At 37.9% G+C, this 25,208-nt stretch overlaps 1 protein-coding gene across 2 annotated transcripts in view; it reads left to right on the top strand.

Moving 5' to 3' along the window:
• HIBADH (3-hydroxyisobutyrate dehydrogenase) overlaps positions 1–24,271 on the top strand; it is an 86,147-nt gene extending 61,876 nt beyond the window's left edge. The window contains exons 5-9 of one of the 2 annotated variants that reach the window (XR_011004837.1): positions 7,780–7,913; positions 8,464–8,540; positions 15,386–15,542; positions 16,327–16,504; positions 23,295–23,470. Coding sequence is in view for 1 of the 2 variants with exons in the window: in XM_068208108.1 (XP_068064209.1) it covers positions 7,780–7,913; positions 8,464–8,540; positions 15,386–15,542; positions 23,295–23,453 (527 nt within the window). In the remaining variant the exon portion in view is untranslated. Of the gene's footprint in view, positions 1–7,779; positions 7,914–8,463; positions 8,541–15,385; positions 15,543–16,326; positions 16,505–23,294 lie in introns of both variants that reach the window. The other variant, XM_068208108.1, reaches the window with a different exon arrangement.
• The last annotated feature ends 937 nt before the right edge of the window (positions 24,272–25,208 follow it).

Genomic DNA, 25,208 nt, shown 5'->3' on the forward strand with positions numbered 1-25,208 from the left:
TCCTTGAGGCCTCCAAGGATCCTTGCATATACAACAGCATTTCTCAGATTGGCATGTAGGACTGGTAAGTCTGGAACTGGCTTTGTCTTTGGACAGCACCTAGCAAAATTGGGACACAACTGTGACAGCAAGTGAAACACTGAAGAAGTGCTCTTAGAGCAGTCTCTGCCTGCATTTTCTATCTTCATGTTATTCTGAGAGGCAAAATCTGTTTAATTACGCCCTCTCATGCTGGGCTGCCCAGAACAGGTAGCATATTGCTCACCTCTCTTGCATCCTTCTTTCAGTGTCTACTACTGCTAGGAAAATAGCTGCATGGAGCATTAATGCTGATGCACACAGTCTGATCCACTCGTCTTCGTTCTTGCCAGTGCTTGTGGGAGAGGGGGTGGAGGAGGAAGAGGGAATTATTATTCTGCTGCTGACATAGGGAGAATGAGAGTGGCTTGATGCAACAGAAGATTATGTTCCCTAAGGATAAACAAACAGAAGGAGATAAATTAGGAGAGAGGATAATCCTGTTAATATGTGCATTCCTTAATTCTGATCCAGTTTTTCAAAACGTATGATTTCACAGAGGTTAGAAATTTAATTAATACCTGTAAACCATCTCTTCAAGTTTACCTTTCAGATTGTGGAGTAGTGTTTTGAGTTGGCATTTGAGATGCACAAATTTGATTATAAACAGGAATTGTAAGTAGTAATATGAATATTATGTGAGGGAAAAATAATAATGTGCACATCACCATCCCTTCTTTAATTTAAAAAGAAAACAACTTTGGTTCTCTGGACTTTTTCACAATACTGTTTGTTAGGAAGTCAGGGCAGCTTATTCCTTGCAATCTTCTTGTTGCTTTTTCAGCAGAAGCTGGGCCATTGTGATATTTATCTGAATTCAAACAAGGCTAATTAAAAGAGCTGCTGACAGTTGTTGTGATCTGACTTTGACTGGAGCTTGATGGTCATTATGGGTAAATAATGAACTAGGTCTGCAAATGTAGCAGCTGCCAACTTGGGATAGAAGAGCAGCTATTGCGTCCAATTTAAGGATCTATCGACCGCTTCCCTTTTCCCTGCAGATCTTCTTCCTAGCAGAAAACTAATGTTTTATACTGCTTTGTTTTGTGGTTTCAGCTATTTCTAATATAGTCTATAATTTCCTCTTAAATATTTAACCTAGTCCATTATTAGCTTTCAGAGTTAACAACTTTTCCATTGGGCTTTTTGCATTTTTATTTTGTTTTGTTTTGTTGGTGGGTTTTTTTCAGTTTGTTTTTATGTAGAATGTAACTGCATAAATAATGATGATCATGTGTATTTAATTTGCCTGTTGCTGCAGAATAAAAATCCATTCGGTTTTTTTCTCTGTACAGCCATAATCTCACAAATTGTATAATTCGATTATGCCATAAGAGAGATGTTTCTACTTCTTTAAGCGTGCTTTTGTCTGGATTAATATTTGAGTCCTTGTTGTATAAATCTCGAAATCACTGACCTGAACCTCCATTTCCATTTTTGCTCAGAAATCACTAGCTTATGAGGTTTGGTGATTCAAAGCTCTATTTGTCAGAAGAGAGAAACAGCAATGACTTCCATTAAGGGGCAGTTCCAAGTATGTTGTCGCTTCATCATGAGCTTTGCCTTGTCCCGTTAGCAAGTAGGAATGGTATCTTAAAGGGAAAATGGCAAATTTTAACAATAGATTAAATCAACTTTCTTCTAGAATCCCTGGCATTATAAATGCAGTACAAACCACAGAATTTTATATACAGAAGAACTTGCATCTACTCAGCATTTACTCAGCTGCAAATAGAAAAGGCAGCGTGCATTATGTAAAATGTACAGAGGCACTTGTGCATTAGTGCATAATGCAGCAGAACTAGGGATCTTGCTGGGAAGAAATGATCCCAAGCGTGCCCCTAAAAGACAAGTCTTGCTTTGAGATATAATGATGAAAAATTGCCCATTTATTTGTGTCTTTGTGTTTCAGCAAAAACGAAACTTGGACTCGTTGACTGTCGTGCTGCCGCAGGGGTTTTGTGCATGTTTGTGTGCGTCCACGGGCACGGGCGTTTCTGTGCCTGCTTGGAAAGGCCAGCGATACGTTAACAAGGGGTTATGTTATGCTGGTTTATGTTAAACCAGATCACCCTCTAACATGTGCAGAGCCATTCATCTGTGTCACCAAAACCCAAGAGAACATCTGACATGGACTTCGAAACAGAAACAGTGATCACTTACAAATCAAACATGGCACGCTCTAAACCGATTGTGCACGGCAATCTTTTCGAGAAAGGACAACTAATTGAACATGATAAAGTGTAAAGTTAATTAACACCCTTAAATTTGTTGATTACTTTCACGGGATTATATTGTTCGTTGAGGAGCAGCTTTCTGTCCCAGCTGTCGCCTTTTTAGTGAATGTCGCTGGTAAACAATAGAGACACCATAACAAGTCGTAAATGGTCCCTGTGACAGCAGCCCCTTGTGAGGCTGCATCTGTAGAAAATGATTAGAACAATTGCATTTTAAAGACGGCTCACATTGCTGCCCGGTCCCATCGGTCCTCTTCTTTATCTCTGCTGATGGCAGACTGGTTACAACATTTAAGTTCTTTTGAGCAAATTAAGTGATTTACTGTGTTTTAGTTATAAGGCAGCAGAATAGCTTCATAGGTCTAGCTTTGATGCTGATTTTTGTAATAGGGAGAAACACAAGCCCTTGGAGTGGCACTGTGCTGTGGGGTTTTTTTTCTGAGTCTGTTCCATTTACTTGTTTCCTGGAAATAGATTGATGATGGCAGACATTGTCTAATAAGCAAGTAGAAAACATTGATACCCTACTTATATTTTATAAAATAACAAGTCTCTTCATGGTTATTTTAAATTTATAGTATGGTTTAAAATATTCTTTTATTTCCACTAGGGATTTATAGCTGATTTTGCCTTTACATGCCTTTTAATTGGTTTTAGATTTATATATGTAGCAAAACAATAGTAACCTTTTCAGTTAATCTTTCCTTGTGTATCTTGGTTTAACTTTTCGTGAGTAGCAAAGACAAAGTATTTTGTGTGAGCTGGCAGGTACTTAAAAAAATCTGCTTAGTCCTTAAAAATAAATACACACTCACACAACGTACACAGATGGAGGTTCTCAAGCTCAGCCTATGTGAAAGAGAGCAAATATGACAAGAACCTGCTTGTTCGAGCAGCTACAGTCACTTAAACTACATTTTTTTTAAAAAATCAGAATAAAAGACCAGTGTTCCCTTGCACTTCCCAAAGTGGAACAGGCAAGGCTTCAACTCCTGTGCTTGAAGGTGCAACATTGTAAAACAAGATAGAGGATTAAAACTCTGGCAATGTTCTTCTTGTTTGTTTTTTATTTTAAATCTAGTTTAGATCACAAAATTAGTTGTTAAAATTGCAGCTAAATGTTGAGTAGAAAAATAACAAAATAGATTATTTTTTGCTGAAGCTTCTTGATATTACAGCCTTCATCTCTTACTTGTCCTTCAGAGACTCTGAAACAGCTCAATTTGTATCATTTCGGTCTCAACTTTGTCAGCAATGAATTTTTTTGTCTGCAGATGCAGCGCAACAGTGGTTTAAATATGTTGGCACAGGGATATGCTTGGGTGCATTGTCTTTCCAGCAGTGTTGCTGTTTTCAGTATTGCCACGATGATGGTGCTGTAATGCATGCCTTACAGTATCACTTCTTTTTAACTCATCTGCCCTCTGTTCTTACAGAAATGTAATAAAGTTGAAACCAAAAGCAGATGCTTTCATATAACACCTTTACATTAACATCTCTTTTCTCGCAAATTGTGTTCTTAATAATAAGCAAACTGATAGAAACTAAGCGGTTTTAATGATGTCGCTATAGAGCTAAGACCTTTCTGGGCTTTTTTTTGGAACTGGAAACATCAGTGGCAAATTTCAAGGTTTTTTGTAGCAACATGAAATACTGTTTAAATAAGCACAGGAAAGTGAATACAGAAGGGCAACGTGTCTGTCAAACAAGGCTGCTTGGCCTGGATGCTAAAACTTGAGGTCATCTTCAGACTGTTCCAGGGTAGCTGCAACCAGTTCCTGTTGACATGTAAGGGCTCCTAAGTCTCCATTCCTATTTTTGTCTAAAATGTTGAACTTAAGAACTGCTTTGTAGCAAGTTCAATGAGCAATCCATTGGCAATCAAATGAGAAGCACCTGGATTGAACTAGCCCCACAAGTAGCACAGCCAGATGTGACAGGATGCTTTGAAGTGCAGTTCTTTATGTACCTCTTTTGATAAAAAACTTATTGCAGATCTTCATCCAAAACCTGCTAATATGCAAGTGGGAAACCCATCTCCAAGTGGGTATGCCATATACTGCAGTGCTACTCTGTAACTTCTCACCATATTTTTTTCCCAGAGCCATTTTCTTGCATATCCCCTCAGCTAGCTAGATCTCTTATGTTTTTCTGCAATCCTATTCCTGTCAGTTTATATCTCTGGGGCAAACTCTGATGCTGTTGGAACCAACAGAATTGGAGTTGATCTGCTCTGTGGGATCTGCTGGTATGATGACCTTGCAGGAGTCTGCACATAGGTGTGGGTTATCATCCTAGAGAAACCAAGTATAAGACTGCGGCCATGGGCTCCAGCACTCTTACTTTGCAGCAGAGAAGGAACTCTTAACACATGCTAATCATAGATACAATTTCTCTGAAAACTATTCCCCAAGGATGTGAAGAGACTTTTTGTATTTTAGAAAGAACAGATAGATTTTAAACGACTTTTGACCCTCGCAGCAGTGGTACATAAAGCATTATCTTAGGTGGCAAGACTTCATATGAAAAATAATAGTTAGCATATTTAAATTGCATTAGCTGCTCTGCATCTCTATTGCTCTGTTTAGTGTTAAAAACTGATAATACTTAACTGGCTTGTGTTGATATGGAAGCTGAGATTGTGAAAGAAGGCTGTGCATTCTTGTATAATGATTTTTTTAATTTCTATTTTTAGCTGAAGTTACAGTTCTTGTACTCCTAGACTCCATGCCAATTTTTTTTAATTTCCAGCCTTAAAATTTTGCTGTGCTGCTCGTTTGATTCTGATAAAATAGCAGATAGTTGACAAGGACTCTAGGTGATAAAATCTATCATGAAGTAAATAGGTTTTTGTTTTTAAAACAAGAGTTTTCCAAGCCTTCTGCATTATAAAACAAATTGGTCTCTTTTTTTCTACTTAACTAATTTATTTTTGCTTCTTGAAATGTGTTTGAACAAGTGAGAGAGTGCAGCTGTCAGAAGATTAACCAGCTGAAAACTATTGTCAGCATTAATTTTGCTCTAATAAATGAATCTCTGAAGCTATTTAGCAGTCTGTAATCTAGATACAAAGCTATTGACCTATGATGGATAGTACTGGATTTTGTTTGTAAGCTTTGACTTAAATTGTCTACTTAATTTGCTGCAGGTCAGATCACAGGATTAGTGGTAAAGGCCATTATGTGGTTTGAATAAAAATAGCTAGAGGAATGGAATGAAAATCATTGTGTTTATTAATGTAGCAATCTTTGCGGTCATGTACATAGTGAACTGGTAGCCAAAAAGACAACAATGACCTGTTTATGCTAGCTAGTTTGGGCTTTGCTCTTTGCCCAGTTCCTGTGAGTTGCCTGGAGAGGAGTTGTTCAAGTGAGATCAAGGATTGGCTGAAAATCTGGGCAGGAAGATCTTCACCGCTGTATATATTTCAGAACCTCAGCAGTGTTCTGTATACAGACCAATTGTTTTGTTAAAGCTGTGGGTCTGAATTCTTCTGGATGCTCTATTTCTGAACTTAATAGCACAAGAACGACACAGATTTACTGGAGTGAGTCCAGCTAAGGGCCATGAAGATGGCAAAGGGTCTGGAGCATCTTCCATATGAAAAGAGACTGAGAGAGCTGAGACTGTTTAGCGTGAAGGGAAGGCGCAGGGGGATCTTATCAATGTGTATAAAGACCTGATGGGAGAGAATTAAGTAAGGGAGCTACACTCTGCTCAGTAGTGCCCAGTGACAGGACAGGAGACACAAATCAAAACTCAAGAAATTCCATGTCAAGCACCAGAAAACACTTTTTTTACAGAGAGGGTAGGCAAAGAGTGGAAGAAGTTACCTAGAGAGGCTGTGGAGTCTCCATCCTTGGAGACACTTGAAGGCTGACTGGACACAGTCCTGGGCAACATGCCTCAGGCTGGCCCTCCTTGAGCTGGGGTGTTGAATGATTTAGAGAGGCCACTTCCAACCCCCAAAATCCTGTGATTCTAGGTTCTAATATAGGCTGAGCAGGTCATCACTGGGAGCATCTTTACTGTTGCCTAGTTTTGCATAACTGGTGGATATTTACTATTTTTGAGACTTTGATCTGTCAAATTTGTCTGAAATTCTTCAGTGACTTAAAAAGATAGTAGATGTTGAAAGGCAGGATGGGAAAAATAAACAATTGTGAGATACAGAAAGAGGCATTTGTAGACATAGCCTCACAGAGGAGATGCACACAGTGAGAGCATCAATTGAAATTTTTAATGAAAAGGAAAAAAAAAATTTCAACAAATTCTTCATTGTGAAAAGCTGCAGTGTAACTATTCTTGATGTTGTAAACAAAGTCCAAAACTGACCACTTCCTTATCTGTGGTACAGCACTTCGGAGCACTTACCTAATTGAGCATGTTTAATTTGAAAGTCAGTTGTTATCTGCAGCTGTACACCCCAACCAGCCAATGTTTGATGCATAGTACAGAAAATTTATTGTGCCTATGCTTCTTGCCAGAGTGAAAATTAGTAAGGAAGCTGATCTGTTCATCAGTTTAGGCCGAATTTTCCTAGCAGTTATACCCATTAAATACTGGGGATGAGGAAGTTAGGAATGTTAGAGTAATTCATATTAGAATTAGGCTTCTTTTAAGGAATAGAATCTTTCATGGAGTGGAAGTAATAAATATCACATGAAAAATTTGCCGGTGTTGTGCTTAGGAACTGTATATTCAAAGAACTATGGTGTGTGTTTACTGAACTGTGCTAAAGACAGGACAGACTGCAGGAATAAAACTGGGAATAGTGTGTTTGTGTATGAATAATTTTTACGTTGTCTTTACATAATAATTGCATCATTGTAGATACATTATGTGTGGGAACTCAATTTAAGCTTCTCAGATTAAGGAGAATTTTGCTTCAGATTAAGAACATCATATGCAGAAATTCAGAAGACTTGATTTTATATGCTTGTGTCTTTTAGCTGTTCAATCATGTGAAAATCAGGAAGCATTGATAAAAATTAGCCTAGATTTGGAAAGGCTGATAAAAGCAGAGTTGTCTTTGAGCAGTTTGTTAATGGTTGTATGTGAAGAGTAGTTTGACAAAAGAGAAATTTTATTTAGTAATTTAATTAGTGAATTTTGTGGAGTGCAAAGTTGCAGGAAAAGTTGATTGTTTCTTTGTATAAACTATAAAAAGTTTTATGCAAGTTATGCACTATAAAAAGTTTTATGCCAGTTTTATGCAAGTCTTATGACTTTTCTGCTAGTGTGCCTGGAAGATAAGGTGGTTTTATCTCCATCAGGTATTTGAGAATTTAGATTGCTGGTCTTTGAGTACTGGCAATATAGGGTTACTTTTACATAGAATTTGAGAGATTCATCGTAAGTGAAGTATTAATTTTGCATCATCAGACCCTTACTGGTAAGAGAAACTGCCTAAGTTTTGAGGCTTTTTAATAGTGTTATTAAATCCAATGTTATCTTGATTCAGGTGTTGGAGCTGCTCGAGCTGGAAACCTTACTTTCATGGTTGGTGGAGTGGAACAAGAATTTAATGCTGCCAAAGAGTTGCTGACATGCATGGGTTCTAATGTGATTTACTGTGGAGAGGTTGGAACCGGACAGGTAATGCTTTCTGAAGGGCTAATAGCTATCTCAGTCTTTCCTTTTTCTGGCTTTTTATTTACTGATGCCTACTCTTTTACTCAAGAACTAAAGGCTTGAGTATCTTCAAGCATTCAATATCTTCATACTTGTTTGTTTGTCTCTAACCTTGTGTTTGTAAATAACATCATGGCACTTTTGTCCAGTATGTTGTGTAACTTAGTATAAAAATCTGACTGGTATTTCTCCACACTGGCTTGTTGAGATTATACTTCTTAGGGGAGAGACATTTTGATTTTGTTTCATCTGAATTTAGATTTACTGGATGTTCTGAAGAACAAAGAGCCCCTACATGTGTGCTAGCTGAGCAGTACTAAGAAAAAAGGTATTTTTTAATCTGTGAAGGAGCCATAGAGCAATTTCCATTAACTTTGTGCTATCACAGATCTGTGTTTACTCTAGAAGAAAGCTGCCAGAACATATTTGGTCATATTGTCCTGGGCCCAGTGGATTCCTGTATGTTAGTTCTATGAAAATGCATAAACTAATTGATGGTTTCACCTGTTTTCAGGCTGCAAAGATCTGCAACAACATGCTCTTGGCCATCAGTATGATTGGAACTGCTGAGGCTATGAATCTTGGAATCAGGTTGGTTTGATTTTTTTGGTGGATTGAACACCATAAAAACATTTTTCCATGTTTACAGTTTTTATATATTATGGTTGACTTTTGCTGAGATGATGATTAAAGGAAATAGGTAAACTTTTTGCCAGAAGTTGTCTTACAAAGCCATGAACAGGCTAAAGGGATTATTTAACTAAAGGAGGTATTTTCAGCATGGGAAAATTCTCTTGTATTGGCTTCATAAGTTGTTACATTCTACAGCTGAAGTTGTTTATTTGTTCTGCTGTAGTGCAGCCTACAATAATGTTTGTCTTTCATTATAAACATCCAGAGCTAATATAGAGGTAAGTTTTTGTTTGTATTCTAAGGTAATGTACAGTCTATTCAGAATGTTATGCTCCCATATGGCTCTCATTGGCTTTGTTTAATTCTTAAAATGTTCCAAGATCTATTGTAAAGTGAAACTTCTACTACATTGTGTATATCAAATTAAGATGAAAGCATAAAACAGAACATCTACCTTTCTTTGACTTTATGAGAGCACTTTGTCCTAATTGCCAAAACTCCTAGTTTGTCAAAAAACTGCAGTACTCTCCATTACACTCTTGCCAGTGTTGGCTACCATTTCTTTTCTAGCATGTGCTACATCTAACTTTAAAGTGATGCCATATTTGAGAAAAATTATTTTTATTTTCCAATTGTGATGTATTTGTTTTGCTGTGGTCTTTGTCGTTTTGTTTCCCAATTGAGTGCATGAAAGTACCAGTTCAGTATCGAGGTATTTGAACTTCCAATAAATTCTTGTAGCCAGATCAAAATAATTTGCAAATTTATCGATAGAGAAGTCCTGTGTTTGAAGAGATTATCTTGCAATTGTGTGTCTTTTAGGGGCTTTTCATTAATTATTTATCTGCACAGTTGCATCCTTAAAATTTGCCTGCTAAAACTACAGATACTGTAGGTGCTTATCAACTGGGCTCAACTGAACTGTGTTCATATGGATTTGATACACTATAAAAACAGCAAGAGGGCATCAAATGCTTAAATAAATAAAAAAGAACACCTACATATGCGCACATACACAAGACAATGTAATGGATTCACATTTCCTCTTAATTACCATATCAAGATGCAGTTGTTTTATTGAATTGCCCTTGTCTCAGATGTTAGACTGTCTTGACCTATTAAGTTGTCATGTTGTAATTGAGATAAAAGAGGAATTTGCTTTGCATCAGTGCTAATTGGTTTATCAATATCCTGTACCATTTACATTTTAAAATTGAGAGTCTGTAATATACTGAAGCATGTCTGCATCAAGCCATAATAAAACCAGTAGCATTGTTTGCAACTTTTGTAATCCAGTGTTATCCAGAAAGCTTATAAAGGGTTCTGCTTTAGGTCATGATTCACGTAATAAGGCATATGCAACTCATTTTTTGTTATGGTTTTATCTACATTTGTAGGAAAAACTAAAATAAAATCAAGAGGTTTGGAAGAGGGTTATTCTGGGGCGTGTAAGCCCTGTGAAGAGCAAGTTGATGTCTGCAGTCACTGTAGCTTGAAAGTGTTTCAAATTTTTTCCTTTTCCAGTTTACATTTTGTGTGAATCTGTATTCATCATTTGTGAACAAAAATCCAATCTGAAGGTAGCAATATATAGACCTCCCTACCCTACAATTAAGGTTATCAAGAGGGAACTGTATTTATTGTAGAAGAAACCTGCTGATTTTAAATCCAAGTATAGAAATAGCAGAATCTCATTTAGTCAAAAACTGCATAAAGTTAAAGACAGAGGTGGTTATTTAAAGCCTTATGAAGTAATTTAGAATCCTTGCATTGATTTTAATTTAGTGTGATTTAGATCTTGAGAAGAAGACTTTTGCTTATAAGCAGAATAAGAGCTTTGCACTTGGAATGTGTAAAAATTTCTAATGTAGAAGTTTACAGTTGTCATTCTAATTATTAGTAGTTTTGCTATATTAATAATTTTAGGGAGTTTTTTTCTACTCTAAAGCTCAAAGGATAGTGTGGCTGCCTGCTCTGAAGGGAGTAGGAAACTGAATTTGATTTATCCGATTGATGTTTATCTGGTGAAGAAAGTCGGACTTTGACTTAATAATGGTCAAGGATACTGAAAATCGAAAAATTTAGAATAGGAATTGTGGAACTTAGATGTGTTCTTCACTTTCATATAGAATATAAAATGTCTTTATGTCACACATTGTGTATATTTGCTGCATTATTTAAATTGAGTTCTAGGGACTTTGAATAATTAATTATTCAAAATACTGAATAATAATTGTCAGAATTAGATGTAGCTACAAGATCATATTCCAACGGCTTCAATAAACCAATATATACTCTAAACTTAAGTCTTCAAAGCAGTGTGATATTAGTTCTATTAATAAGCCACTTCTTCTCTAATGTTTTCATAAACCATGCAGTCTAAATTTTAAATTTCTGAAGTAGAGTGACTGTTTTAGTAATTTCATATTATTAAATTACTGCTTTATTGATTTTATATTTGAAATTATAGAATTTTTCCAAACTTCAACATAAGTAGCAAATAGAATATGGTGAGGAGGAAAGAAAACTGACATTAATGAACAAAAATTCCACAATAAACTCCCAGAAAAATAGGCCATATTGCTATGTAATTTTACATTTATATTTCACTTGCTTTACTCAAACATCATCTTTATTTACTTATGAAGATGTCCATTTTCTTTGGAAGTTATTTGGATCATACTGCATAAATACTTTTTAAAAATATTCCCATTCGTAGTTCTGACCAATGAAATGCATGTCATGTTTAGCTTTTCCATTACTTTCCTGATGATTTATGAATATTACTAGTAGAAGTTAAAAGGTGTGGCAGACATTGCGGAAATTAATTCACTTTGTCATTTATATTTTCTTTTCTTTCTAGCTTGTTAGTGCAACTTGTCAGTAGAAAAATCTTCAGTACATTTTGCTGCACAGTATTACTAGTGTGCATATTGCAAAATACTGACTTACTGTGTCTAACTGACACACAGAGTACCTGTAAACTGCACAAATAAGAAGTACAAACATGAAATTATACTGTCCACAGTCAGAAAATATTTTTCTTTTTCATTTTGCTGATCATCTCGGTGCCAGTAACTTTGTTGTACTGAGCCCTGATCTCCAGTGAAACAATTTCTATTACTAGCAAAATAAAACTCAAAAATGAAATATTGCTGATACCTGGTTTGTGTTTAGCTCAGATGGAAGTTGCCACCTGACAGACAGTTTGCAGTCCCATCAGAAACTGCCTGCAAAGAGCTGCAAAATCAATTTGTACTTCCAAAACCAGAGAAAATCATCTCTATGAGGAGGGACTGCAGTGCCACTCAAATTTATACCAAAATCTGCAAATACTAATTGTTACTTCCTAAGCAATTTTATTGCATGGATTTGTGCCCAGTTGTTTTTTTAGATAAATAAAGTGAAAAGACAGTAAAAGAATTTTTCATCTCATGCTGAGTTTAAATGTAGTCTCCGTCACTAGATCTGGTTTCTGTGAGCACCCCTAGGCTATGGATGTAAGACATGAGCAGAAATGAGTGTTGACAGAGTAGAGAGGAGCATATGCAACAGGCTGAGGAATAATTAGCCCTGGACACATCCCCACTGCAAAGTTTAGAAAGAGTACCTTGAAAGAAAACTCAAAGGTGTAGTTCTGCTGTCTTTGGCATGGAACTATAGCTAAGACTCATGAAGGTTAGTAATGATGCTGGAGAGCACTTACGTTGTTTAAAACACCAATGGCAAAGTAATTTTTAACTGTGGTAGACGAGTTGTAAGGCTCTGCTTGAATATTTGCACCTTTATACAGTGTTTTCCCAAAGCACCTTGAGATGGGAAACTCTCAAGAGTTCAGCTGCTTCAGTTATTATACCTTAAAATGAGACCAGGATGTATCTTTCTTGTGGGACACTATTTCAATTTCTGTATCTGTTCCAGATGGAGCTTTTGGGGGAGTGTATGAAAAAATCAGGCTGAGACTTTATTAGAGCTCAGCAAAACTTGAGTTTTGAGCTGTGGCATGAAGGGATTCTATTTTGATCTTTTTTTTTTTTTTTTTTTTGGTATGTGCATCTATTGCTTAGTTTCTGCTGTTCACTTCATTAGGAATGTTATTGAAGAAGCATTGATTTGAGGGAGCAATTGTTTTTGCTGTATTATAAGTACAGTTAATACATGAGTTTCTTTTCTGCTTATAAGGGAGAAGAACATTTTGGTAATTGTAAATTCACACACACATGCACAGGCTCTTGCCATGTCCAATGGCAAGTTGTTATGGGGACTGGCAGACTGTCATCATTTTGATAGCTTGAGCAGTATATCTCCTGAACAGCAATGGAGCTCTTATGCAGAGAGTATCGTATGTTCCCAGCCAATTTACAGGGAAACAGCAATAACATTTTATCATGGTTGAGAGCCCAGTAGCTGCTTCCTATTAAACTTGCCCTTTCAGATACCTGTCTTGGATTAATTTGTTGATTTCAAATGGAAACTCAGTCTTCTCCACTGAAGCATGACTTTCTAGGATAGACTCTTGCTGAATGACAATTACTGTATATTCTGGCTGGTTTCAGACTATTACAAGCTTTGGGCACAGTGGAAGACAGAGGACTTCTTCAGTAACTGATTTTAATATATGTCTAATTTTAACTGTCAGTTATATATGCACCAGTGGATGAATCTTCAGAAAGATGAAATGCAAAGCACTTCTAACTTGCTCTTATTAATGATACACTTGCTGCAAAGGAGAAAAAAAATAGGTTCAGGTCTCCTGAAGAGAAGCTGCATGGTGTTTAAGAGCTATGAATTATGAAGAAGCAGGGATACAAACTGACACTGACACACTTTTTCTTTTCCCAGAGAAAAAATATGTCAGATCTAGTGCAAGACAGTATTTTACATACCTGTATAATACATGCATATCTTTTAAAGTATACTTTCACAGAGAGGTAGTAAAAATACTGTAAAAAGAGCATTCTTTGGGAGGGATATATGTATTTTGAAATAATAAGCTCTCTGTCTTGCAGTATACCCACAGCTGTAATTGCAGGCCTCTCCATACCATTGGATATGGCACAAGCAGGCACTACATTGGTAAAAATACTGATCTGGATGTAACAATGATAGGGAAACAGAAAAGTCAAGAGATTTGTTTGAGGGGGAAAAAAGCAGCCTCTGTGTATTTGAAAGCTCAGACTTTGAATGCTCTCGGTATGGGTTTTTTTCATTATAACAATTAAAGCCATTATTTGGAGTGGCTCTTGATGAAGACTTATGGTGAGGACTTTGATGCACTATGCACAATAAAAATACAATTCAAATACTGTGAAAACATACTGGTGCTGGAAAATACAGTTTGTATTTTTAAATAAATTATCATTATAAGCATTCGGTTGAATCAGAGACTTGGGGAAAAAATGGGGAGGAGCATAAAGCTTGATCCCATTTAGGCCAGCGGAGAACAGCAGTACTGCTAGAAAGAGCTATCTGAAATACAAAAAATGATCCTGCTTTGCATTAGTAAGGCAGACTTGCAGGACACAGTGCTACTATAGGAGTAGGAGCCATGCTGTAGGGTTGACTATCTTAAATGTAGTTTTTCAAATCCAGAATGCCTACTGGAATAGATAGACATGCATTTTAGCAATTGTTCCGCTGGTAATGAGCTTTTCTCATCTACAAATTAAAACTTTGAGTGCTACAGTGCTTGGAAGCCCTGTTAGGCTACGGGGATCTGCAAAAGCCTGTGATGTGAGAACTAACATAAAAAATGTTGAAATCTATTTAAATAAACTTTGTAGAAGGTTGTGATATATCTCTTTTAAAATGTCCTTTTCTCATCTTGAATTGTTACTGGAGATAGTTCCCTTGCTTCCTTTTTCGTCCTGTGTATAGCTGAACATTTGTACAGTGCCGGATAAACTGCTGCTGCTTGTCCTTGGTATGAATGCAATTGATGTAAAATTACACTTGCAACTTATTATCAGCATAAATGTGAATTCATAAGAGGGTTAATTTTGTATAATATTGAAGAATTTTCAGGGTCTGCACTGAGCAGCAGTTTATGCCATCATCTCCATGGTAGAACAAATGACGTTTCTACTTGGACAAGCTTTGTTTTATTGGGATCAGTAACCTTATCAGCAGCTGACCCAGAACTATAATATATGTTTGCGAATAGATAACATATGTCACAGTGAAATGCAGACTTGCCTCATAAGCAGGAGCATATAATGAAGATTTAATAATAGCAAAGACAAGGATGCACAGATGTATATGATGGTAAAGTTTTTTTGAGAAGTGCAGCATTTTTATTCACGTTATTAGAGCAGAATCAGTTGTGTTATCTTATTTACCTCAGAAATACACTAGTGTTCACATATAAACGCATCGCACAACCATTTTCATGTTGACACACTTGCTTGTCAATTTTTTGCTTCCTTCAGAGAATATTTTGATAGAAAGAACAAGTATGTGACCTCGTAGGTAGCAGAACAGAAAGGTATGCCTTTTAGTAATTGAAATACAAGGTAACTGTTGTTCTCAGAGGACCTTTAATTTGCTTGCACTTTCAAAATTGCTAGGTGAAGAGGATTTGCTTACTGCAAAAGGAAAAAAGCTTTGAAAACCTACTACTTAATGGTGGATTGATGCTCTTTAATTTAAGATACAGCATCCCTGCCCCCAATATCAATACCCTGTCATCTTTCATGACTTATAATAAAGGGAAAGGAATGATGGTAGAGTCCTAAGATATAAAACAAGTCACCCATGTCTTGTGCATTTTGACATCAACACTTCTCTTCTTTGACCTTTGACAGATTAGGCCTTGACCCAAAGCTGCTGGCCAAAATCCTAAATATGAGCTCAGGTCGCTGTTGGTCAAGCGATACGTACAACCCTGTTCCTGGAGTGATGGAAGGAGTACCCTCAGCTAACAATTATCAAGGTGGCTTTGGAGCAACACTCATGGCTAAGGTACATAACACTTGCATGTCAAGTATGTGCAATTGCTTCTCTCTGGGCTTCTAGCAAACGGTCTTCTAAGTGAAAATTTGTGATTACAGGATAATATATAGGCATGAATAGAGGGGACCTGAGCTCTTCCTTTAGCTCTGAATTAATGAGTTGTTTACAGGGCTTTTCCTTAATCTCCAGCTTCTTTCTAGCCAATGTTACTGCTGAGCCACTCAGTGAGATTGTATGCATGATCTTTTTTGAGTTCTGCCTTAATAAAGGAGTCCCAATGGACTTGTGGATATAGTGAGCATTCAGCAAGCCTCTTGCATGATTGCTCTAAAATTTAGGAGCCTAAGTTCAAGAGAGAATTCAGGGAAATCCAGGTGACTTAATTAGGTGCTGATAGTGGCATAAGCATCCCAGATTTTGGGCCCATTCTCTTCCATATACCTTTGGTAGGTATATGTGCTACTGGACATGCTCTCTAGCAAGCCCTTCCTTGCAGAGCCAATTGCTTGTATGCATGTCCTTCTGACTAAGGCCATCTGGAATGCTGAAAGCAACCTACACCACCTCAGGCTGATCTCCTGCAGTTTCTACACCATTCTGTGAGCTCTCCTGAATTGTCTTAGCTGGTGGCAGAAGAAGGGCTTCTCATGTGTAATTACATAGTAATCCACATTGCTTGTCCACAAAGTAGGAGATCTGGGGTTTAGGTCCTTCTCAGCAGTAGGAAGTTGAAAACCTTCTGTTATCCCATCCCAGGAGAATGCACTTATTGCTACACTCTTGACTTTTCCAGGAAAAGCGCTGTTCTGAGTCACTCTGTGGTCAGGAAAACAAAGCTTTTAGAGGCTAAAGGAAAGTAGGCAAGGAGGTCAGAGCTCTGCATCTCACTGATAGGACACATAGTAGGAGGAAGGAGATACAGAACTCTGACTCTTGAACTACTTCTGCACTGAGCACAATGATTGCCGAAGGTAAATTATAAAATCAACTCTGGAAGAGATGTTTCATCTAAGTGCATGAAATAATTTCACACTGAATATCCATTTCATGGAGATACTGTCCTGAGGGAGGCATTTGAGTTCATACAGGATAGGTTTTATGTATACCAGTTTATTGAGTGCTCCCAACTGGTTAGGCATTCTGTCCATTTTCAGCTCTTCCATGTAAGTGGAAATGTAGCACTTAAAACTAAAACAGCATTCTTAAAGCTGGTGAACTCAGATATTACCATGCAAATCTCCAAAGTGCTGGAGCTCCTATATATAATACCTGCTTATTGATACTGTTCATGTCATTTTGCAGTTGATTTAGGACAATTGGTGCATTTGCACGCTCAGTGAAATTAGCCAACTTCTCCTCAGAGCAGGTCCACAGTGTTTTGCGTGTGGTAGCACCAAAAAACTTTACTAATGCTGCATGGCTCAAAACCCCTCAATGACTGCTACATTTTATGTTATGGTCATGTTTTCCAATGACCAGGAGCTTTCATTTCTTTGAGGAATGTATTAAAATATTGAGAAGTAGTAGTTTTTACATTGCATTCATGTCATTGAACATTGGGGACAATAAATTGTTGTTTAAATTACAGATTTATAAAAAGCATTAGGTTATTGCTTAGAGTTTGCTAGGCAATCAAACCTGATCTTGGCCCTGCCTCAAAGCTTGTTGCCATGTTGTGTGTTGTTTTCAGAATCTGTTCTTCCTGTTGTGCCATGTTTCACACTGCAATCAGTCTTGTCCAGAACAGCCTCATAGTATAAATGTGATAGGAGCGCACATTTTCTTCCTTCCTTTTTAAGTTTCTTTCTAAAGGGTTAGTTTTTTTCCTTTGGTCTTCATCTCCCCTGGAAGATGCCCTGAAGGATCTTTCTTCAATTGAAGGAATAGCAGCCTGATTTGTGCCTGTTAAACTGCCAACCTTTGATTATAAAGCATCAATGATAACCAAGAGAGAGTTCCTCAGAGAGATTTATAATTGCTGTTCACCTCTTCTGACTTGCCTATCCTGACAGTCCTGAAGCCTTCTTTAGGCTAGAATCCTCAGTAAGAAGGAAAGATATTAAATTCCTCTCATGCCTCTTGAACTACGCTCTGTTTTTCTATATAGATGGAAGATTTCTTGAATAAGTAGCCAAGACAGCTGATCATGTTCAGGCTATTCTTTGGTGCAGTGATGACCCCTTCTAAGTCACTACCTTTTAGTTTGTGGAAAGACTTTTGCTACTATCCATTTCATGCTGATGTATGACATACTATGCAGTTTGTGAATTGTTTGAAGTGGGGGCTTTTTTTAAGGGAAATGCAGAGCACGATTTTGCCACTTAAGAAATAAAAAAGAATGTATTCAAAGGAGAAAGAGGTAGGTAAAACCCTGAGGCTGAGGAGAAAATATTCCACAGTGAAAATATCTAGCAGTGCCTCAGTAACAGTCACTAAACACAGTTACTAAACTTCAAGCTCCTGCTCACATATCAGAGATGGTGGAAGTCAAAGGCTTTCTTAAAAATATTTTGTCATCAAAATCTCTCAAACAAAGCCAGACGATCTTTATTTTAAGTGTTTGCGTCAGAAAAGTTTGCCAGACGCTTCTGAGAAGCTCTTTGGTCTTGAAATTTGATACTGAAACATGCAATTTAGTCAACTTGCTGTGAAACCTGCTCTAAAGATTTTGCGTTTAACTAGTTTAGTTTACCACGCCATGTTTGTGTCCAAGGCACTGGCAGACCAGAAGTTCCATCTTTCACTGACAGCACAGTTGCTAATTAAATGTCAAATTTGGATCCTGAGAAGAGCTAGATTTATATCATACTCCTCTTGAATCATGTCAAGACAGCCTTTGAGCTTTATGCCAAATGGCAGTTTCATTTACATCAACTGCAAAATAAATGTAAGGAACCAGGTAATTCTGAAGTGGAAGCAAATTGTGAAAGAGAATCTGTTTCCCTACTCTAAGCTGAGGAAAAGTGTTAGAATATTTAGTGCACTGAGACATCTGGAAGATGTTGTCAGTTCCAAAGAGTACGAGAGAAGCCATAAACTCTGCTTTCATTTTTACTTTTCCAAATAAGTCAGCAAAGGGAAATTTCTTTCCGAGATGTTTTGTACTATTTCACTTGAGGAATCTCCAACCTCAAGTGAAAAGGTGCAAAATACTTCACAATCCGAAGCTAAAGATAAGCTTTACTTACGTTTTCTTGCAGTTTTTTCCTTCAAAGCTCTAATTTATAGAATGGAGTTTTAAAAAAGCAAAACAACCTTCCTGCACTTCAGTCAGGAGTCCTTGTCCATTTGATAGCTGAAATGTTATTGAATGTTTCAACCATCTTGGAGCCATATTTTCTGTACTGAAGTGGACAGAGCTACTTTACTGCCTTGGTTTAGGAATGCTATTCCCCTATTTAGTACTCCCACAAAAAAACCCTGTGAGATGCTCCCTTCCCCCTCCAGTCAGAGACACAAGAGGTGGCTTGAGATAAGAACAATTTATGGGAAGCAGCCATGATATAAGAACACAAACAATAACAGCAACATTCTAATAACAAAAGAGAGGATTATTTAAATGCAAAATGCTCACCAAGCCCAGGACAATGAAAAGCAATGGTGGACAGACCCACCCACCACACTTTTCCTCAACCAGAAAGGTGCATCCTTTCTTCCCAGAAGCCAGAGAAAGTTCCTTTCCCCACCCCAGCAATGACATAGGATGATACTAAATAAACTGAGGTCTTGGCCATGCCCACATGGTGCAAGGCTCCAAACCCTCACAGTTACTGCAAAAAATTAACCTTGTCCCTTGCCAAAACCAGGACATTTATGAAATTGTATTTGTGCTAACAGTCCATTCAAAATTTTCAGGAATTGTTTCTGTGAATGTCCCTTCAGAGAGAAATAGATCACAGTCACTACTACCAATACCAAGTATTTTGACTAGTTTGGAATTAGATGACTTTGCCATTCTAATATTCCATTACATGAGTCAAGCTTTCTTGAATAAAATTAATAATATGGGTACAGATTTCACACAGAGAGCTTATATGTGTCATGAAATATCATACTGTATGCAGGCTAAAGTAAGTGTTCCTAGATTTGTCAGCTCATTGGTCTTTCAACAGAGAAGAAGTTATCTGCCTTGATGTAGATGAAAACTCTTTTGGATTCTGTGACATCTGATATGTATGTTTTTCCCATTTTCCTAGAGCTAGAAGTCATTCGAGGGTAATAGGAAAAGTAACTATAATTCTGATTTGTATCAGAATGACCTTTATAGAGCCGATTTACAGATCGAAGTGACATTTAGAGAGTAGAGTAAGATCTTGAATTTCCTTGTGCTAATTCAAATCCAGACACACAGAAAGTAAAGACCTGTCTTGTAAGTCATCCCTGAGAAGTCAAAGGTGCTCTCAGCAGTACTACAGTCTTTCACTTCTTCTGTATCAAGGATAGGAACCATCTGTCAGAGTAGGAGAAGAGTGTCTTTGCTTACAGGCTTGCAGAGCTGTGGTGAAGAAAGCTTTTAAGCTAAAGTTATTTGGGAAGGGGGAACCTGCAGTCATCCCACTCCTACCAGTTTGATGCCACTGACAGCAATAGCTGTCCAGAGCCTGGAGGTGGGTTGCAGGTCCAGCAGGAGAGCACCTGAAGAGCAGCACAAAAGAATTACAGCCATTCCAGCCAATAAGTTGGCTTCATCAGGGCCCAGTTTAAATGACCCTATGCAAATGCTGTGTGTGCATGCCTGCAGGGCTTTGATCTTACTGGCATCACAAAGACATGGTGGCTTCTCTGACTGGGGTGTTGAAGCGGAAGGATTCAGGCTCTATGTCAGTAACCAAGTGGAGTGCATGGAGCTTCACCTGGGAATGGAGGAGGAGCTGACTGAGAGTTTATGGGTCAGGATTAACGAGAGAGTAGAGACAGGTGACATTATAGTGGGGACCTTCTACAGCTTATCTGACCTGAAGCCTAAGTAGATGAGACAAATATAGACAAACAGGATCTATCTCACATCCACAAGCCTTGGTCCTCATGGGGGACTTCAACCACACTGATATCTGCTGGAGGGACAGCACAGCAAAGCATAAGCAATCCAGGAAGTTCTTGGAATATGTTGGTAAGAACCTCCTTCTCCAAAGATAGAGGAGCCAACAAGGAGAGATTGTTATGTTGGACCTCGTTCACATCAGCAAGGAGGGTCTGGTGGGGAATGCAAATCTCAGGAGCAGCCTTGGCTGCAGTGATCATGAAGCGGTGTAGTTTGAGGTCCTTAGGGCAGCAAGGAGGATGCACAACTAGCTCACTTTCCTGGACTTCAGGAGAGCCAGCTTTGGCCTCTGCAAGAATCTGCTTCATACAGTACCATGATAAGGCCCTGTAGGGAAGAGGGGCACAAGAGAGCAGGTTAATATTCAAGGATCACCTCCTCCAGGCTGAGGAGCGATGCATCCCAACAAGGAGGAGTCAGGCAAAACTATCAGGAGGCCTGTGCCTATGAACAAGGAGTTCCTGGACAAATTTAGTCACAAAAAGGAAGCCTACAGAGGTTGGAAGCAAGGACAGCTAGGTTGGGAAGAATACAGACAAATTTTCCAAGTAGACAGGAATCAGGTTAGGAAAGCTGAAGCCCTGATAAAATTAAACCTGACCAGCTACTTCAAGGGCAACAAGAAAAGCTTCTATAGATACAGGACTTTATATAGGGTTAGGACTTGGTTGCCTAGGATTTGGAGAAGGCTGAGATACTCAAAAACTTCGACAAGTGTGAGACGTGGACCCTTGCAAATCTCATTTATTTCAATAAGGCCAAGTGCAAGGTGCTGCACTTGGGTTGAAGCAATCCCAAGCACAAATACAGGCTGGGCAAAGAATGGATTGAGAGCAGCCCTGAGGAGAAAGACTTGGAGGGTATGGGTGGACCAGAAGCTCAGTGTGACCTGGCAATGTGTGCTAGTAGCCCAGAAATCCAGTCACATCCTGGGATGCATCAAAAGCACTGTGACCATCAGGTCGAGGAAGGTCATTCTCCCCCTCTGTTCTGCTCTAGTGAGACCCCACATGGAGTGCTGTGTCCTGCTCTAGGGATCCCAGCATAAGAAGGCCATGGACCTGCTGGAGTGAGTGCAGAGGAGAGTGGTGAAGATTGTCAGAGGGCTGGGTCATCTCTGCTATGAAGAAAGGCTGAGAGAGTTGAGGTTGCTCATCCTGGAGAAGAGAAGGCTCTGGGAAGACCTTATAGCACCTTCCAAGACTTATAGGAAGCCTACAAGAGACATGGAATGTGACTTTTGGAAATGTAGCAAGAGGATAAGGGCTAATCACTTCAAACTGAAAAAGAGTAGATTCAGATTAGATATTAGGGAGAAATTCTTCACTATGAGGGTGGTGAGGCACTGGCACAGGTTGCCTAGAGAAGTTGTGGATGCCGCATCCCTGGAAGTGTTCAAGGCCAAGTTGGATGGAGCTTCGAGCAGCTTGGTCAAGTGGAAGATGTCCCTTCCCAAGGTCGGGGACTTGGAATTAGATTATCTTTAAGGTCCCTTCCAACCCAAACAACTGAAAAACAGGAAAAAATGAACCACACAGCAGATTCTATAAACCACCATAGTTCTGAGTGAATAGGAAATCTAGGCATTTCCTAGTAACACTTGAGAGGTTCTTCTGCAACTTTCTTGGAATATAGACCCCAAACATTGATTTCATTAACAAGACCATAAAGGCAACCTTCAGTGCATGCATTACTTTCCAACTTAGTCAAGAGATCTTTTTATATATATCCAGGCCTTTGTTGGTGCTTCCTTCTTTGGGTTGTTTTATGTCTAATTCAGCTTAGAGTTCAAGACAGCCTAGCTGGCAGCTGACTATTTCTGGCTAACTATGGTTAGTCGTAGTACCTGGTACTCACCTTTGGGTTCTGCCATATTGATTTCAGATTATAACTGTAGTTGACCAAGGAGGACACATTTCAAATTTGTCCTCTTTGAACCTTCCCTCCCTTCTGTTGACCCAAATACTGTATTTAAAAACACAGTGGAACTATTCCTATGTGCCTCTATTAAATAAAGTCATTAAAGTCATTCAAGAAGAATTTTGAGTTGTAGCAGACCCAGGACTGCCCCATAAGCAATTCTCTAATATATCCTTCCAATTAGGCAGCAAACTAGTTATATTCACTAAGTGTCCTATGAGTCTTATTTTGCTATTAACTATTCAAATTATAGTAAATGTATGTATATTTGCTAAGGAGCTTCCATTTTCTTGTTCTTGAAATTTCTTCTGCCTGATTTTTTAACCTGTTTATAGTAATAAAAATTCCTCTTGCCAAAAGAACTAAATTATACTCTTAGAATCCATGTGAAATGCTTCATTGAATAGCCAAGGAGATTTTCTTACTAGAGATCACATACTCAATGGGGAAAAAGAGTCTGAGTCTTGCTACCAGGTTACATAGTGATCTAGAATCTTAAAATTCTTCCTGTTCTTAAGGTGGTGCCTGCCTGGCAAAGTTTGAGATTTTTCTGTTGAATAACATTGAATTACTGTTTAAAAAATAAAATCTACACAAAACCTGCTTCTTCCAGGTCTGAAAATTTAAGGCTGAAGTATTGTACTTGTTGGCAGTAGAGTTCTTGTTACAGTGAAAGCCAAATAACCTATGATATGTATATGGCTGTTTATGTCCTTGTTGTTTCTCCCCTGACTTTTTCTCTTTTTCTTTCCTTTCATTCTTCCTCTCTGCCCTCTTTCTCCCTCTTCCTGCCCCCACAGGATCTTGGCTTGGCCCAGATTTCTGCCACCAACACGAAGACACCAGTTCCTTTGGGCTCCCAGGCACATCAGATCTACAGGATGATGTGTGCCAAAGGCTATGCCCTGAAAGACTTCTCAGCTGTGTTCCAGTTTTTACGTGAGGAGGAAAGCTTGTGAGCTGTCCTTTGGAAATGGACGCAATAACAAATCACTTTTTTTTATCCTTATAGCTCATTTGGGAAGTTTGTGGATTCAGTCAAGCATCCTGCTTCCATACCGATTAATCATCTTTGGCTGTCCAGATCACAACAAACTGCAGAGTTTCTTTATAATTCTTGAAAAGGCAAGCTGCAGGGAAGGGATTGTTTGGCAATTAGCCAAAGCAAGTCCTTTTTTTTTTTTAAGAACCATCAAAGTTTTTTTCACTAGATGCAATAAATATTTTTTTTTGTGGAACACTTATCTGTTCATATAGAAAATAACTTGCATTATGGCTACAGATTTAGTTGAATCATGAATAATAAGAGAATGTTTTATTGCAATTTTATCAAATATAGTGATCTATTAAAATTTAAAATTAATACCTTATGGAAAAAGGGAATATATGTTCAATGAGGAAACACATCTTGAGATGAATTTTTTTTGGTTTTGGAGCTAGTAGCTTTGAGTTGATCAGAAGTTAATTTTTCCTGGGATTCAGGTTGCAGATTAAGTTTACAGGTATGTGTTCTAAGTGGAAAGCTGTTGCACCATGTTTACCTGATAGACTTAGGTCAAATAATATAGAATGTGTGTCTCTCTTGTAAAGCTCCGTTATTGTATTTTGCTAACCCAATTTTATATTTTCTTGTATTCTGTCACACATTTTCAGAACTCAAGATCACACTTACCAGAAGTTCTAACAAAGTGTACATTTGTTTTAGGTAATTACTAAAGTATTTTAAATCGTAACAAATCCCATTATTTTGAAAAGAAATAAAATCTATACTGGTAAAGACTTGTTGCATGATTATTTGCTTTTTGTTTAGGTTGAGTCTTGTACGTGCAATATTAACCAAAACCTATCCTAAGTGGTCTTATTTTCTAATTTGCTGGGTTTTCTACAGATTATCAGATCATCTTGCAAACCCAAGCCTTTCAAAAGCTCTTGTTGTGAAATGCAGACAAATATATAATATATGCAAATATATTTGCATACATATTACCCTAACCATTCACATCCCATTGTCTTGCCAAAGTATAGGTACATATTTGGCTTTATAAATACTCATGCTGATTGTACTAGAACTACTCATATTCAAACTCTATGCTTAATGATCAGTTATGCATCTACGTTCCTGTTTTGGTTGTGTGATGGATCCTTTTATAGATGCACATTAGGTTATCAGAATTGTGTGCTTCAATTAGCTCAATTCTGCCAATAATCAGACAACTCGGACACTCTATTCCAACAAATTAGTAACATCGTACATAAGTTATTAAAGAGTAGTAGTTGATCTCTTCTGCTTTCAGCTTTCTTTAAAAACTTTTTGACATTCCAGGTGATTCAGGGATTTGGGATTCATTATTATTATATATGAGCATAGGACTACTGAGAGCAATTGTACTTTTGAAAAATTGTTTGTCTCTGTTTTATTAACAGTATTGTTTCTACAGGATTGCATTCATTCAGAAATTAGACACAAAACCACCTGTGGCACAAACAGCCACTCAGGTGCAACATGGCACCATAGTTGCAGATGTGTGGTCTGACCTTTGCTAACAAGATCACATACTACATTTATTTCCTACAGGACTCCTGCCTCACATAATGCAAAGGGTAGATCTAGTCGTGTTATGAATTTGGGGTCAAGTAGTGAAGGCTGGTTTTGACAGTGGGATCCTTTTTCATTTGGACATTTTATAATGGATGAGGTAAGGTATTGTAGGTGT

The sequence above is a fragment of the Anomalospiza imberbis genome, chromosome 1 (genome assembly GCF_031753505.1).
Source record: "Anomalospiza imberbis isolate Cuckoo-Finch-1a 21T00152 chromosome 1, ASM3175350v1, whole genome shotgun sequence".
In the NCBI taxonomy this organism is placed as follows: domain Eukaryota; kingdom Metazoa; phylum Chordata; class Aves; order Passeriformes; family Viduidae; genus Anomalospiza; species Anomalospiza imberbis.